This window comes from Barbatula barbatula (genome assembly GCF_947034865.1).
Source record: "Barbatula barbatula genome assembly, chromosome: 4".
NCBI classification, from domain to species: Eukaryota; Metazoa; Chordata; class Actinopteri; order Cypriniformes; family Nemacheilidae; genus Barbatula; species Barbatula barbatula.
This window is the reverse complement of record NC_136768.1, coordinates 9,060,340-9,074,683: the sequence shown is the minus strand read 5'-3', so window position 1 is coordinate 9,074,683 and position 14,344 is coordinate 9,060,340. Positions and strand designations below refer to the sequence as shown.

At 38.0% G+C, this 14,344-nt stretch overlaps 2 protein-coding genes across 12 annotated transcripts in view; both read left to right on the top strand.

The window, feature by feature from the left end:
• The window catches only part of cacna2d4a (calcium channel, voltage-dependent, alpha 2/delta subunit 4a), a 29,743-nt gene extending 22,245 nt beyond the window's left edge, over positions 1-7,498 (top strand). For 2 of the 6 annotated variants that reach the window (XM_079454591.1, XM_079454590.1), the window contains exons 28-40: positions 1,895-1,956; positions 3,326-3,340; positions 3,431-3,478; positions 3,564-3,626; positions 4,408-4,478; positions 4,560-4,635; positions 5,045-5,097; positions 5,177-5,232; positions 5,370-5,390; positions 5,538-5,655; positions 6,330-6,445; positions 6,587-6,669; positions 6,827-7,498. In XM_079454591.1, coding sequence (XP_079310717.1) covers positions 1,895-1,956; positions 3,326-3,340; positions 3,431-3,478; positions 3,564-3,626; positions 4,408-4,478; positions 4,560-4,635; positions 5,045-5,097; positions 5,177-5,232; positions 5,370-5,390; positions 5,538-5,655; positions 6,330-6,445; positions 6,587-6,669; positions 6,827-6,922 — 878 coding nt within the window. In that variant the 3' untranslated portion in view covers positions 6,923-7,498. The remainder of the gene's footprint in view (positions 1-1,894; positions 1,957-3,325; positions 3,341-3,430; positions 3,479-3,563; positions 3,627-4,407; positions 4,479-4,559; positions 4,636-5,044; positions 5,098-5,176; positions 5,233-5,369; positions 5,391-5,537; positions 5,656-6,329; positions 6,446-6,586; positions 6,670-6,826) is intronic. The other 4 variants (XM_079454592.1, XM_079454593.1, XM_079454594.1 and 1 more) reach the window with 4 other exon arrangements.
• A 526-nt stretch (positions 7,499-8,024) lies between these two features.
• stk38l (serine/threonine kinase 38 like) lies at positions 8,025-14,187 on the top strand. 6 transcript variants are annotated; one of them, XM_079454671.1, is made up of 14 exons: positions 8,025-8,117; positions 9,112-9,251; positions 9,411-9,462; positions 10,018-10,140; positions 10,312-10,395; positions 10,504-10,627; positions 10,830-10,984; positions 11,126-11,228; positions 11,380-11,441; positions 11,525-11,642; positions 11,795-11,918; positions 12,180-12,275; positions 12,371-12,462; positions 12,692-14,144. In XM_079454671.1, the coding sequence occupies exons 2-14, from the start codon at positions 9,118-9,120 to the stop codon at positions 12,817-12,819; spliced, it is 1,395 nt and encodes a 464-aa protein (XP_079310797.1). In that variant the 5' UTR covers positions 8,025-8,117; positions 9,112-9,117; the 3' UTR covers positions 12,820-14,144. The 6 variants fall into 6 exon arrangements, with proteins under 6 accessions (XP_079310797.1, XP_079310794.1, XP_079310796.1 ...); XM_079454668.1 differs by having other exon boundaries at positions 12,371-12,531; positions 12,692-14,138; XM_079454670.1 differs by having other exon boundaries at positions 8,082-8,289; positions 12,692-14,187.
• The last annotated feature ends 157 nt before the right edge of the window (positions 14,188-14,344 follow it).

Below are 14,344 nucleotides of genomic sequence, written 5' to 3'. Positions count from 1 at the left end.
TGTGACGTACAAACGTCACTGCTGTGTTTGCGATAACATGCGGCCTGCAGTTTAATTCTGTCATATTCATAATAAAAAAGGCACGTAAGAATTGTAAAATACTGACTGTTTTCAAACAGGTCTCCCAAAAACTCCCGTCTTCTTCCATTGGTTGGCCAAACAAATTGCTCCGGCCCAAACTCACGTTGCTGTCAAGCTGTTCGGGATCTTTAAGCAAACAGAATAACATATTTCGAAAAGGTATATTCTTCAATCAATCCAATAGTTTTCTCCATCCACTTGGCCCTAATAAACAAAAAAATATATATTTTTCAACATTTTGGCCTTCCGTCCACACTGTGGCGTTTATACTACATTATAAATGCACACGTTCGCATGAATATGTTCACACATTACATCATATTCATAGATTATTATTTACGTGCAGACATACTGAACATAATCTCTTTTTCTTTCCCACATTTAATTAAAGGTTTTAACTACCGAATCGTTCTCTATAGCTGCGAGGGTTTGGGGATTGCTTCATGCTGTATAACATCATTGTGTTTGTTTTTGTGTGTGGGAAGTTTGTGTGCAAGGAAAATGACAGAAGCTCAGAATCGGAGTATTTACTGAATTATCTGCTCTGCTGGAGTCACATGTCTTCCGTCATTCACACTTCTATCTGCTCGTCACTATTTTGGCCAATCTTCATTGAAGTGCTGTCCAAATCTTTAGGATGCTAGAAAGGACGTGGTGACTGTAATCTTCAGATGTTGCAACAGTGTACGCATCTCTTCATTTAAGAAACTGTCTCCCCTCTGCAAGCCGTCTTTCTCACCCGGAGCAGTTTATTACTAAGAGTGTCTTCCACACTTTTCCTCTTTAATATCCAACTCTATTAATTAGCTTCAGTGTGATAGATGGTTCTCTCTATCGAACAATTTACTGTAGTTTAATCAGACTTGACAGTGTACTGCAAAGTGTAAGTGTCCCCCTAACAACACATAGGATTTAACAATACCCTAGGATGATGCTTAAAGTGTGCAACTTCTATATGATTCTGCTGAATAAGGCAGGTGTTAAGTGTAAAATAGGCTGACAAGAAAAGTGCATGGACCTCTAACCAAGTTCTATACTTGAACTGAACATTAGCATTAATCTTAACTGTGACTGTCTGTCAGGAATGTAACATTACAAAGCATGTTTACCCAGGATTATGCAGATTATTTTCATTATTTAATAATCAGTCAACATAAATTTACTGCTTTGAGGAAATAGTCCAGGCCAAACACACATGGCTGGTTGGGACACCTAGACAAACAGAACAATGTGTAATAGCACTACAGAAACACGGGAATCAACATACATGTATGTCTCATAGTCCACATACTTGGACAGGAGAATAAATGAAATTTCATAGTAAAACGTCATAATCTGTCTTCAGTACAAACTGTATTATGTTGTGTATTATGTTTTCGTTGTTATGAAGGATCGGGTTTGATATATGAGGTACTGAGTTCGAGGTAATCCGTTTGAAATATGAGATATCTGGGATGACAGATGATATATCAGGTTTAATATGCGAGGTGTTGAAGTTGAGGAGTGAAATATTAGCACATTTTGTATGTTTAGGCTTGTGAGAATGGGTAGCCACTGATGCATGCTGAAACAATATGTCTAATACCCACAGAGTAAAATGATTTGAAAATGTTTTCACGATTTAAAGGCTCATAAATCAACCAAACCACGCTTGACTTAAATGTAAGCATGTTAAGATGATTCTGTTGAAGGTTAAGTTTATTATCTGATGAAAAAAGTTATTTTTTGCTGGTTCTTATTGGCTTCTAAGGTCTGTTTGTGTGTTTACTTGTCTAAATCACTTTGTTAATGTCTGTGTACTTTAAACCCATAGCCATCGGGGTTCAGATGTCTCTGGAGATGTTATCAAAAAGGTTCTGGTCCATAGCCACTCAGGTACTGCCATCATGTCATCTACTGCAAAACATTGCTCACAATTGCTCACTGTCTGTGTTTGTTTGCTTTTGTGCATACAAATGTGTGTAAATGTTTGCTTACCTTGGGGACAACAAGGTACATATATCCAGAAGAACAGGGAACCTGACAGAAAGAAGAACTTGCTCATAAATAGGCCAAATAATTTCCCAATTAAATTATTGAAATGCCAGAATGTCAATGTACCTTTTAACTTAAGTTATATATTGACCTTAAATTACAATCAAATGATGCTAATAAGGAAGTCCCAACAAGGATATGCAAACACGCTTTACTGTAAGTGTGACTGTATGGGTCTCATCAATTCAAACATTATGCATTCTGTGGAGGGAAGTGAAGACAGACGCGGTGGTGTTAGCTTTGTCGATCGCGCAGGCTTTTGTTTGATGTTTATCGTGCAAACAGAAGATTAAAAAGTGTTGAGGGCGATAAGGGAGAGTTCAGGGGAGGTTTAAAAAAACAGGGAGAGGAGTCGATATCGCTCCCGACAGAGTCTCAAGGGAGGACGCTTGTTATATTTTTCGAATTTTTCTTGTTACCTATGGGATTACAGCTAAACACTTTCCGCCTCAGATGGCACATCACCAATGTGTCCATCTTGCCTCCTGCTGTGATAATAACTAATGCCGTATTCAGTCATGTCAAAGCTATAGAGGACCGAGAACGCTGCCGCAATGCTAACTCTTATTGTTTCATTGTTTAACAATTTAAAAAACAAATCCATTAAGCAAATCCTACAGGATGCGCTTCAAAAACATCAAGTGACCTATTATATTAAACATGCAGGTGATGCAAAACAAACAGTACATGTTTATATGCAGAAACACTTAAATATACTGTATGTTCATCCTGTTAACAAAAAATGTTTCTCTGGCAAATATAATTTTCTTGTTTTAAGGATGCTTTTACTAGATAATTTGTATTTCAATAAAATTGTGGATTCCTAATCCCTAATCATTCCTTAAATCCAAACAAATGCTGGAAAAACGGTTCAATGTGCTTCCTGTGGCAATTTCTTTCTGTAATAGCATACATGTTGCCTCTCTTATATATTACCGACATTTCTCTATGGAATTAAAGTTCTTTGACAGTTGCTGTACTAAATACTCACAGTACAGGTCCCTACGGCAAGAATTGTTTCTGCTTTTCCTTTCCCTGCTCATATCTGATACATGGCTGGAGTGAAGCACACAGGAGCCTGCACAGATCATGTGATGGCTCAAATACGGAGTAATGTTGCAATATAAGCAGGACTTGAATTTAAAGCTGACATGTCAATTCAAGTTTTCCTTTTTTCACTGCTTCTTCATGTTGCATGGATGGACATCAGGCTAATGACACAGATGTATGTACTTATTACAAATAACACATGATACGATTGACCCTAAATTCTTAATCCACATCAATGCTATTTTTCTGTCTCTCTCTGACCAAGTGTTCAGCAGTAGAGGGACTTTGTCCATTGAGCTGTATTGATAATGCGGTAGGTATCTGGCCAGTGGAGACCGTTTGTGTAGATATCTATGAGAAATATACATCACTACCTCTCTCTTCCTTTTTTCAAACAGGATATTAACTGCTTTGTCACTGACAGTAATGGCTTCATCATCATTTCTGAAGACAGGACAGATGTAAGAGCACTTGTGGGTGTGAAACAGCATTTACAACCCATTTTATGTCTGGAATGGGAAATGGAAAATCAATGAGTAAATCTCTATGTTATGTCATTTATGATGGGATATTGAAGTCAGGTGGGTGCTATTTACTGTACCTGAATGGAGTGAGTTTGCTAAAACTAAATAGCTCCTTGGTTAATATTATCCAATAGTATGTGTGCCCTCTGTGACATCATCGGAAATAGACAGTAGCTTCAGATGTGCATTTATAATTTTGATATGAGATTTTGAAAATAATGCACGCTGAAAACTTTATCCAGAGTCGGTTTAAAACGTTTAACTAAAGCAGATCTCGTGAAATAGAGGTTCTTAAAAAATAGTCTGTACTCTGTATAACACAGAATAAAAAACGTCTGTACAACCGTGGCCCAGCATAGGACAGTTCCTGTGGAAATGAATGAATAAATAAATAAATATATGAGGTGTTTTCCATTATTAGTGAAGTTGAATGGGTGAGAGAGGGAGAACAGTGCATCATCAGTGTAAATATAGAGGAGTGGAGGAATAACAGGGGCTAGCTGAATAATTTAGCGTGCTGGGTAAAGTAAATGCTTACTCTGATGTGGGCCAGCAGCCTTACAGAATTCTTTAAAATGCGATTTTAGGGGTCTGAACAACTTTAAAATGACTATAAAATCATTCCATATGAACAGTCCGTTCCATCATAACCAAGAACTTGATCCTAGTAAATACATAACTGTAAATTGTCAGCTACACATGCTCTCTGTATCTGTAGGTTGGCAGGTTTCTGGGGGAAGTTGATGGCTCGGTGATGTCACAGCTCTTGAGAATGGGCATGTTTAAAAGGTCTGAGAACTTTCGTTGTCTTACGAACTTTTACATAACCCCTTTAGACAGAATGTGTAATGTGTATGTGTGTTTCCACAGAGTTTCTCTCTATGACTATCAGGCCATGTGTAAAGTGCATTCCCACTCTGCAAGCAGCGCTCGACCCCTGCTCAGCGTAAGCCCTCTTCTGCCTGTTTTAAAAACACGCCCACCAGAACGCCACAGTCAGATATGATCAGGATTACATAAAGAAACGCACTTCCTTTTTCTCCGGTTTATTTAGGGTCTGCTTTTGTCTGCTAAAATGTCACTCTATTGGTTGTGAAGGTATTTAGAGGGAGGCAAATTCTATTAAAATCACCCAATTATATCACACCTGTCTCTTTTCTGTTTGGAAGGACCAAATTGTTGTAGGTCAAAGGTCAGGGCTGATCTAGCTATAGACAAGATCCTTCAGAACTGGTGTTTGTTTTCTGTCCATTCGTAGGCTTTGGAGCATAAATTCTCAATGTAATTGAATGGACTGTACGATTTGAAATGCATGATCCTTCTTATTCCTCTTTCTGCTTTTCTCGCACTCTCAGCCATTTTATAACCTGCTGGCAACACTGAGATGGTTCCTCTCAAACGGTCTGTTGTAAGTGCGGACATTTCTGCTGTTTAACACATTAATGACTCAGTCGAGCCCTTATAAAATCTAACTTTTTCTCTGCCAGGTTTTTACTGGACTTCAACATCTACAGTCTGTGGGAGTCAGATCGCTTTGTAGAAGGTATGTATGAGCTCATTAGTTCTTAACTTTCTTATTTCGGTTACCTTTCTGTTTGTATAACTGTTCTCATGTCATCTTTCATCATCTTCATCACATGCTTTTTCATTTCTGTAATTTCCTTCATCTTGATGTGTCAGCAAAGAGCTCATTCCATGCATGTAAGTCTGTCTTGACATCCCATGACCACATGTGTGTTGCTTGTAGTATATGAATGAGAGAGATAATGAAATGTTACACATGCAGTCTCAAAAAGACAATGTATTCTACATTTACTCATTTAATTTACCTGTTTCTTGTCTCTGTAGCCAGTAAGAAGTCAAAGGGAGGCCTTTTGCAACCATGTGATACTGAGTATCCAAGCTTCATCTATGAGCCCTCAATCAAAGAAACAAATAGCATCATCAAGTGTGGGAGATGTCAAAAGTATGAATACACAGTTTTTAAAGCAAAGACAACATACTCAGATTTGACACTGATTTAGTTTGATGTTTTGACGCCCTCTAGTGGTAATCACAATATACTGGGAAAACACCTAAAACAGAATTTGAAGATATTAAGAAAACGGCTTGTGAAAAAGCTTAGTTCTTACTTACATTTTTACTTACCAAGGATGTCTGAACGTTTTATAGTTCATGCCGCAAAGTTGTCCTTACAGTATTATTTTGTAACTATGGAAAATATTTTGTCTCACAGTACTTTATGCACCAGTTATCTAAACATCTTAATCAGAATTTTTTTTTAATTTTCTCGTCATAACTTGGTGATATATATAAATCTATTTTGAAGTTAATAAAAATAGACAATGCTTATCTTTTGTCGACACTATCCTAACGAAAAGGGCTCGAGCAGCCTGTTGCTATGGTTACACTTGCTTATAAGCGCGACATCATTTCGCGAGCATCAGGTGTGGCGAGAAATGCAAACTTGTTGATTAGAAAATTTCGTTTTTTGTGCCACTACAAGATTGTAGATGATTTATTTATTTTGCTCTTTATTTATTATGACTTCTTTACCTGTAATGAAAAAGTCACCATATATATTTATTTATTTAATAATTGTCATGCTTTGTCTCTCTTGCTTTTTTGCATGGCATGTAGGATGTTTGTGATTCACCAGGTTCCTGACAGTAACCTTTTGTTGTTGGTGATTCAGGCAGACTGTGACTGTTCTCGACAGTATTTACCTTTAACTTTGGAGCCCAAAGAGGTCAAATATATCCTTACCACCCTGCCAATTATATCAATTTAACCACAAATCAAATGAAATTTAAAAAAATTATTAAATCACTGAGGTTGACTTGGTATTATGTAATGGTGGTTGTTATTTTTGGAGTTATTTCTTAACCTCTGAGCACACAACGCCTCAGTAAAATGTGATCGAATGAGATCTCTGAAAATACGAAGACGGCCTGAATCTTGCCATGCCTACCATCCTCATGTAAATATACACACATGCTACAGATGGATTTTCAGACCAAAATATTCATATCACACTTTGTATCTGTCTACTCACAAAATAAGTCAAATTAATTTGTAAATACAACGTGTCTTTTCAGAGACCTCAAATAAAATGTTGTGTCTTTGATCTGTTTCAGGAAAATGCCAAGGACTGCGGTGGAGCCGTGTCAATTCGTCTATCTATTATACTCTTCTTAGCCTGTTTATTGATTTCTGAGCTCATCCGTCGATGACAATCTACTGAACTCTCGAAAAGAAATCACACAATTCAGCATGCTGTTTATATTAGCAGTATATGCGTTAAACTAGAACAGAAGATCTTACATTCTCTACACTGAAAATTCTGTTCAATCAAGTGTATGTAGCTTTCCTTGTTACATTTTAAAAGTGTGGATTTCTTAAGGAGTTCTGGAATTGTGTAAACTTTGTTTTGACACTTTGTCTAAACAATACGCAAAAACAGACAGTAAAATGTGTCCAAGTTCTGGATGAAGATGTAGCTAAAGCTTTGTTTGTAAATTGTGATATCAGAAAAGAACTGGTCGGTTAGTATGTACAGTGACCTCTTAAGGTGCTTCTCTGTGAGGCATGAGAACATTGTGCAAAATAGATGGTCACATTAAGTTTAAGATATTGCTGTGTGTATGTGTGTTTTTACCGCATGTGTTAAAACAGAGGTGACTGTTGTATTAGTGACACTGAACACTGAATCTTTCTTTCACTTCATTTGGGAATTTAAAGATGTCTATTTATTTTTACCCATGTGAGCGAAATAAATAGTTTTTTGACAATACGCTTAATTAATTTAGGACATGCGTCGCATCATTACTATTTCGAGAGCTGTCTCATAAAAATGTTTATTTTGTTGCATGTTTTGAGGTGTGTTATAGACTAGCGTGAATGAGATTGTTCACTGTCACTGCATTGCTGAAGTTCATGTTCAAAACCTGTACATGACTGGATTCTGTGGATCACAAAAGAAGATATTTTGAGAAATGTCTCAGTGGTTTCGTGTCCATGCAATGGAAGTCAATTGAGGCCCATGTTGTTTGGATACCTTCTTCGAAAAGTCACACAGGTTTGGAATGACACGAGGGTGAGTAAATGATCAAATAATACACATCTCTTAAACATTTAAGGGTACTGGTTAAAGGAGTGTCATGTCCTATTGTGCACCCAAAACCTAATGTTGTGCCTTTATTTAAAAGGGGAACATGAATTGCTCACCCTTTGCAAAAACGCAAATGAAGTTAGTTTTGGAAGCTTTCTGGCTCCTCCTTAAATCCCCTTTATGTGGTAGTAATCACAAGACTAACGTTATGCGTTAATACAATATCTTCTTCGATTTATTGTTTTCACTCACTTTTAATTTGGAAAACTCTCATCAGCTGCTCGGTACTTTTATTTTGTCAGCGGGTGTATTGGGAGGTGAGTCGCAGCGCTCTGTCCTGAATAGAGGAATAAACATGAGCGATTACTGAGCGCGTCTCTTTCAGTCTTTGGGTCAAGCGTTCAAAGCCATTCAGTTGGCTTTCTTTTTTATCCTCGTTTCGATCCTCGGGTGTCCACCAAACTGTCTAATCTGGAGGAGGACGGGGAGGTAAGAATTTAGAAATGCGATCGTGGAAATAAATCTCAGCGGTGCTGCAGTAAATCACCAGCTTTATACAGACTGACAGTCACAATATGATACAAGAGCAGATGAGCGACGAGTATTGCGGTGCTGGTTGGACATTCATCGACTGTCGATCACTGTGTTGTTTATTTTCCATAAACCAGGGGGTTCCGTATTTATTCAATGCGATCATTGTTTGTCCGACGTAATGCATTTGTTTTATAAACCTGTCCTACTGCTTGCGTGTTGACGCTGGCAAGGTCACGCACGCGACGCGACGCGATCTCGCTTAAGTCGGTCTGCGCGTTTTGGGGTTTAAAATCAATGGCCGCGAGACTGAGCAGGTGCAATGAGATTTCCCAATAAGATTGCACCCTTACACAAAATGATAGTACACTTTAAAATTATAGTTATTGTTATTAATACTTTTTGATTGAGTAAGCATAAATGATTTAAACGTAAATATAAAGATGATATTGTTGATCTTAATGGTGGTGCTGTTATACGATGATGAAGAATATAATACTTTCATTTAAAATGAAATATGATAATATTGCGATTCATATTATAATAGTTTTTTAGGGGAGGTGTTGCTGTGATTTTCAAAAAGTATATATTCATTAAAAATGTATTGATAAAACGCTTAAGCAATACAAACATACGTTATGAATCGTAGTGTTACTCGGTTAACACATGTTGTGGTTTGTTCCTCTCCCACATACTGTCATTTCAAGTAGGCTTCCTCGATGAAGGTGCGTTCATTTGTTTTTAGAGATCTCTGTTTTGCAAATGATTTTCCTGTCACAGACTAGCATGGCCATGACGGGAGGCATGGAAGCGCCACTCCCAATGAGCAACCACACGCGAGAGCGGGTCACAGTGGCCAAGCTCACCCTGGAGCACTTCTACAGCACCCTGCTCACCCAGCATGAGGAGAGGGAGATGAGGTAACCATGGCAACACCCACCCACCACGCCAGCTGCTTCTAACCGTGACACGTTATGTATAATTTGAATCAAGCGTTTGTTGATCACATTCGGTTAGAATAAAGCTCCTTTGTTCTGGCGGGGTCATGTAGCAGATGTTCTGTGTGTACGTTTGTTCAGGCAGAAGAAGCTGGAGAAGGTGATGGATGAGGAGGGTTTACCTGACGAAGAGGTGAGAACTTCCGCACGTGCACAATAAAAAAAATGACCGAAGAACGTCTTTACTCTCAACATTCTGGAGTTTTTTCTGCTACTTTTACAGTATAATGTATAGCTGAATGGGTTAAAGTTTTACAATGTTTTTCTTCTTAAAGTTAACTATAACAGTGTAAGTGGAGTCTCTTATAGACCAATTTGCAAGATGTTAACAACACCAGAAGCCTTTCCTGTTACGTTTTTTACTTCCTAAATATATTTACGTTGTAAAAATTTTAACAAATTAGATTCAGTTTTTACAACGTTCTTGTATTTTGTTTTACATCTACATTTAGTCATTTAGCAGATGCTTTTATCCAAAGCGACTTACAAAGAGTTTGGGGAGCAATAAGCGATGTGTCATAAAAGAGATATATTACAATAGGTGCTAATACAAAGTTACAACGTTTTAATGTGTGGCACTTCAGGACCTGTTGTTTGCATCTTGCAAAACTGTTTAAAGATATAACATAAACTATCAGAGAATTGATGGTTGTGATTGGAGATAAAGTTTTGTCTGTGTCTGTTGTAGAAGAGTATGAGGCGCTCTCTGCATGCCCGTAAGGAGACCGAGTTTCTGAGGCTCAAAAGGACCCGTCTGGGCCTAGATGATTTTGAGTCTCTCAAAGTGATCGGTAGAGGAGCATTTGGAGAGGTAAGTACTTGAACGTATGTATAAACAAACAAACAAAAAATGCAGCAACATTTTGGGGTAATGTATTAAGCTGTTTCCATCTTGCATGCGTTTTTGCATTTCCAATTTATTCACTGAGCACTGATGAAAATAAAACCTTGTTTTAAAAATAATCTTTTGTGCTGTATTCAGGTGCGCCTGGTTCAGAAAAAGGACACGGGTCACATTTATGCCATGAAGATCCTCCGGAAAGCAGATATGTTGGAAAAAGAGCAAGTAGGCACCCTCTTTCCTTCTAGTTAATCCCAAAGTTGTTTCATACAAAAAATGACACTTGTCTTGTTATACTTGTCCCCATCTCACCTCTGTTCTTCCCTGGGGCAGGTGGCACATATCCGGGCTGAGAGAGATATCCTGGTAGAGGCTGATGGGGCCTGGGTAGTAAAGATGTTCTACAGTTTCCAGGATAAACGCAATCTTTATCTCATCATGGAGTTTCTGCCTGGAGGTGAGGACAGATGCACATTGTTTTTTTGTTTATGAAATGTCACGTTTACTTTACTAAAGGAACACAATGCAAAGTTCTTTCAACTTTAATGCAGAAAGTTTTATATCTGCAAAAGTACTAACCGGTTTACTCACAGCAGCACTATGGAAAGTCCTATTTTTAGTGCAGCTGTCCAGAGGCCGTAACTCTTGTGTGTGTTCAGGAGATATGATGACTCTGCTGATGAAGAAAGACACTCTATCTGAAGAGGCGACACAGTTTTACATTGCAGAAACCATCCTGGCCATCGACTCCATTCATCAGCTGGGCTTCATTCACAGAGACATCAAACCTGACAACCTGCTCCTTGATTCACGGGTGGGAATCCATCCTCTTTATCTCTCTTTCAGTTTTATTCCCTTTGTCACTCAGGCATAGAGAAAAGAGTTAAACCGAGATGAAAAGACTGTTCTGTGAAACCATATATTTTGTAACACACTTTATATTTATGATTTGTAGGGCCATGTCAAACTATCTGACTTCGGCCTCTGCACTGGCTTGAAAAAGGCCCATCGGACCGAGTTTTACCGGAACCTCACGCACAATCCTCCTAGTGACTTTTGTGAGTAACTACAAACACCTTATTCTGTTGGTTTTACTATACTGAATTTTAAATGATATTAGATTAGGAATAATTTATAACAACATTTATAACAACAATTAATGTGTATATATATATAACAAACGCTTATATTACTCTTTTGCTGCTTCAGCATTTCAGAACATGAACTCAAAACGGAAGGCAGAAACATGGAAGAAGAACCGAAGGCAGCTGGTAGGAGTGTTTATGTCATTGTTATATAAGGCTAAAACAGAAAAACCTGGTCGTATCAGTGACGTTATTTATTTTACATACAGGCTTATTCAACCGTGGGGACGCCGGACTACATCGCCCCTGAAGTCTTCCTGCAGACAGGCTACAACAAGCTGTGTGATTGGTGGTCTCTTGGAGTGATAATGTACGAGATGCTAATAGGTTAGAAACGTCTCAACATGAATTGAACTGCCTCAAGTATGGGAAAAGTTTGGTCCCTGCAAAGACTCCTAGACTTTGTCTCTTTTTGTAAAAGCCTTTCACTGCAAGTATTTCCTGCTCTGACAGGTGCTTGTTGTGTTTTCCCGTTCCAGGCTACCCACCCTTCTGTTCCGAGACCCCACAGGAAACCTACAGGAAAGTCATGAACTGGCGAGAAACGCTGATCTTCCCTCCCGAAGTTCCCATTTCGGAGAGATCCAAAGACCTAATTCTTAGGTCAGAGATATTTCTTGATCTGTAACACAAAAGAAAGTAAATCGATAAAAAAACAAGACTTGGGATTTAAGGTGTTAAAGTAGTTTTTTTTCACTCATGTATGAAATGCCCTGCTTTTCACATTGTGAGATCATTTGACGTCCAGAATAATCACAGATTGCAAAGACAGACGTGACACATTGCCTGTGCAATTCAGAAGTGTGGCAGGTTGTGTCGAAAATAAGCGTTTCATTGAAAGGCATTACATGGTTTCTATTTCAGGTTCTCTACAGATGCTGAAAACAGGATTGGATCGGGAAGTGTGGATGAAATAAAATCTCACCTTTTCTTTGAGTCTGTGGACTGGGAGCACATTAGGTGGATGCATGTTCCTTACAGTGCACTTCATCACAATTTTCTTTCAGTATGTACATGTTTGTTTTGATGTTGAAATTGTTATTTTCTTAACATAGAGAACGACCTGCTGCTATTTCCATTGACATCAAGAGCATTGATGATACGTCTAACTTTGATGAATTTCCAGAGTCAGACATTCTACAGCCAGGTGGAGACACTGCAAAATACAAAACACATCATTATACAAAACATGACTACAATTCCAACACTAACATGGGTATAAAATAAATAATCATACATACTTTTATTTTTTTACATTTAATGATTATTGTTCAAACTAGTTGCATCCTAATTCCAAAAATCAATCGATCTTTGTGGATCTAAAGCATTTTGAAGTGCATCGTTGTTTTGGCTCACCTGTTCAAATCTCATTTCAGTGACAAATGTAACCGAACCAGACTTCAAGTCCAAGGATTGGGTTTTCCTCAACTACACCTACAAGCGGTTTGAGGGACTGACTCAGCGTGGAACCATCCCAACCTACATGAAGGCGGGCAAGGCATGAAACAGGCAGTGGCATTAGCCTTCGAAACCCTGGAATAAAAACAGGATTCGAATGTAAACGACAACTGAAAGGCAGATGTCGGCTAACAGAGTTTTTCTGTTGCCACAAGCTCTTCTGCACGGAAGCTTGCGCACTGCCGCTTTGAGCTACATAGTAGACCTGTTCTCAGAGGAGTCCCTGGTGACAATAGAATGAAAAATTAATCGTTAAAAGTTAAGCATAATATTTATATGGCCAAACATATGGAGAGATTCCTCCTGTCCAGCTGCTCAGCTATAAGGAAACAAAGGTTTTCTAAATGCTTTTCAACACTGGATCGAAACAGGGTCGCAACTATAAACAAAAGGGACATGGATACATCACTGAAGCCTTATGGTTAGAATACATAGGTCCTCAAACCTCTTGAGAAAGCTGCAATAATGTGGATATCCCTTAGCTACTTATATCTTCTTTTCAATATCAATCTGTATAATGCCAAATGGAAGATTACATTGTTAGCACATACTTCGTAGTTAACTACCTGATGCTAAATATATCCTACAAGTGTATTTTGTGGTTTTGCGCACTCGTTTTCTTGTATGATCGCAGCACCTACCTAAAAAGAAACTTGAATGAAGATATTTTTGGGGTTCACATGGATTATAAATCCTTTAAATGCCAGTGAGCAGCCGACCCGTCCCTGTGCCGTCCCCCCACATTATTATCACACACACGCACAAAGTCATATACTGTAGTTTTTTTTTTGTTACTTTGTTTTTGTGAGTGTTGTTCACCTATGCAACCATTTTTGTAGTCATTTTGTTACAAATGCCAGATGTAGCTTCAATCAGTGGTTTTAGAGACAATGTAATACAGTTAATTTTATTTATGTCCTATCCATCCATAAAGGTGTTATACAAATGTATGCGCAAATACAGGGTTAAAAACAAGCAATTTGCAACTTTAACAACATAAGCTTGTACAAAATAATGTACAATATGCTGATAAACATATCAGAAAACAAAGTTGGCATTATTGTGAATGAAAGATAATGCGTCCCAACCACTGACAATTTTATAATACATAAAGAAAACAAAGTCCTCACACAAGCCGTCTTAACTGTTTAAGATATTTAGTGACTGAACATCTGCATGACTACACTTTTACTGACCAGATTAAAATATTGAGAAGAGAGCAAATGCTGTAGCTGTGGTGGATTTGTCTGTAATGTAAACGACCGGTGCTGGAGTTTCACTCAATAATATATTGACTTTCGTTGTTTTGTTATCTGCTGACTTGATGGAAGTATAAACATGTCAAATAAATAAATGTCAAAACATGAGATGAAAATTATTTGCATAGCTGTTTTTCCTGGTGGGGTCTATTCTGTGAGTGAAAATATACCACAAAGGATGTTAAACGCCCCGTCTAGTGGGGATTATAGCACACTACAACAAGATATATCAGATCAACTCTGTGCATCAAAAATAACTTTTGTCAAATTCACGGACGGCATGCTTATGGAGAATTCAATGACGTGTTTTAC

Bases quoted from the DNA above. Each gene is read 5' to 3' on its own strand.
- stk38l (XM_079454666.1), top strand. From the start codon at position 9,094: ATGATTTTCCTGTCACAGACTAGCATGGCCATGACGGGAGGCATGGAA. The intron at 11,919-12,179 runs GTCAGAGATATT...TTTCTATTTCAG, and splicing joins TCCAAAGACCTAATTCTTAG to GTTCTCTACAGATGCTGAAA. The intron at 12,276-12,370 runs GTGGATGCATGT...TTCTTAACATAG, and splicing joins GTGGACTGGGAGCACATTAG to AGAACGACCTGCTGCTATTT.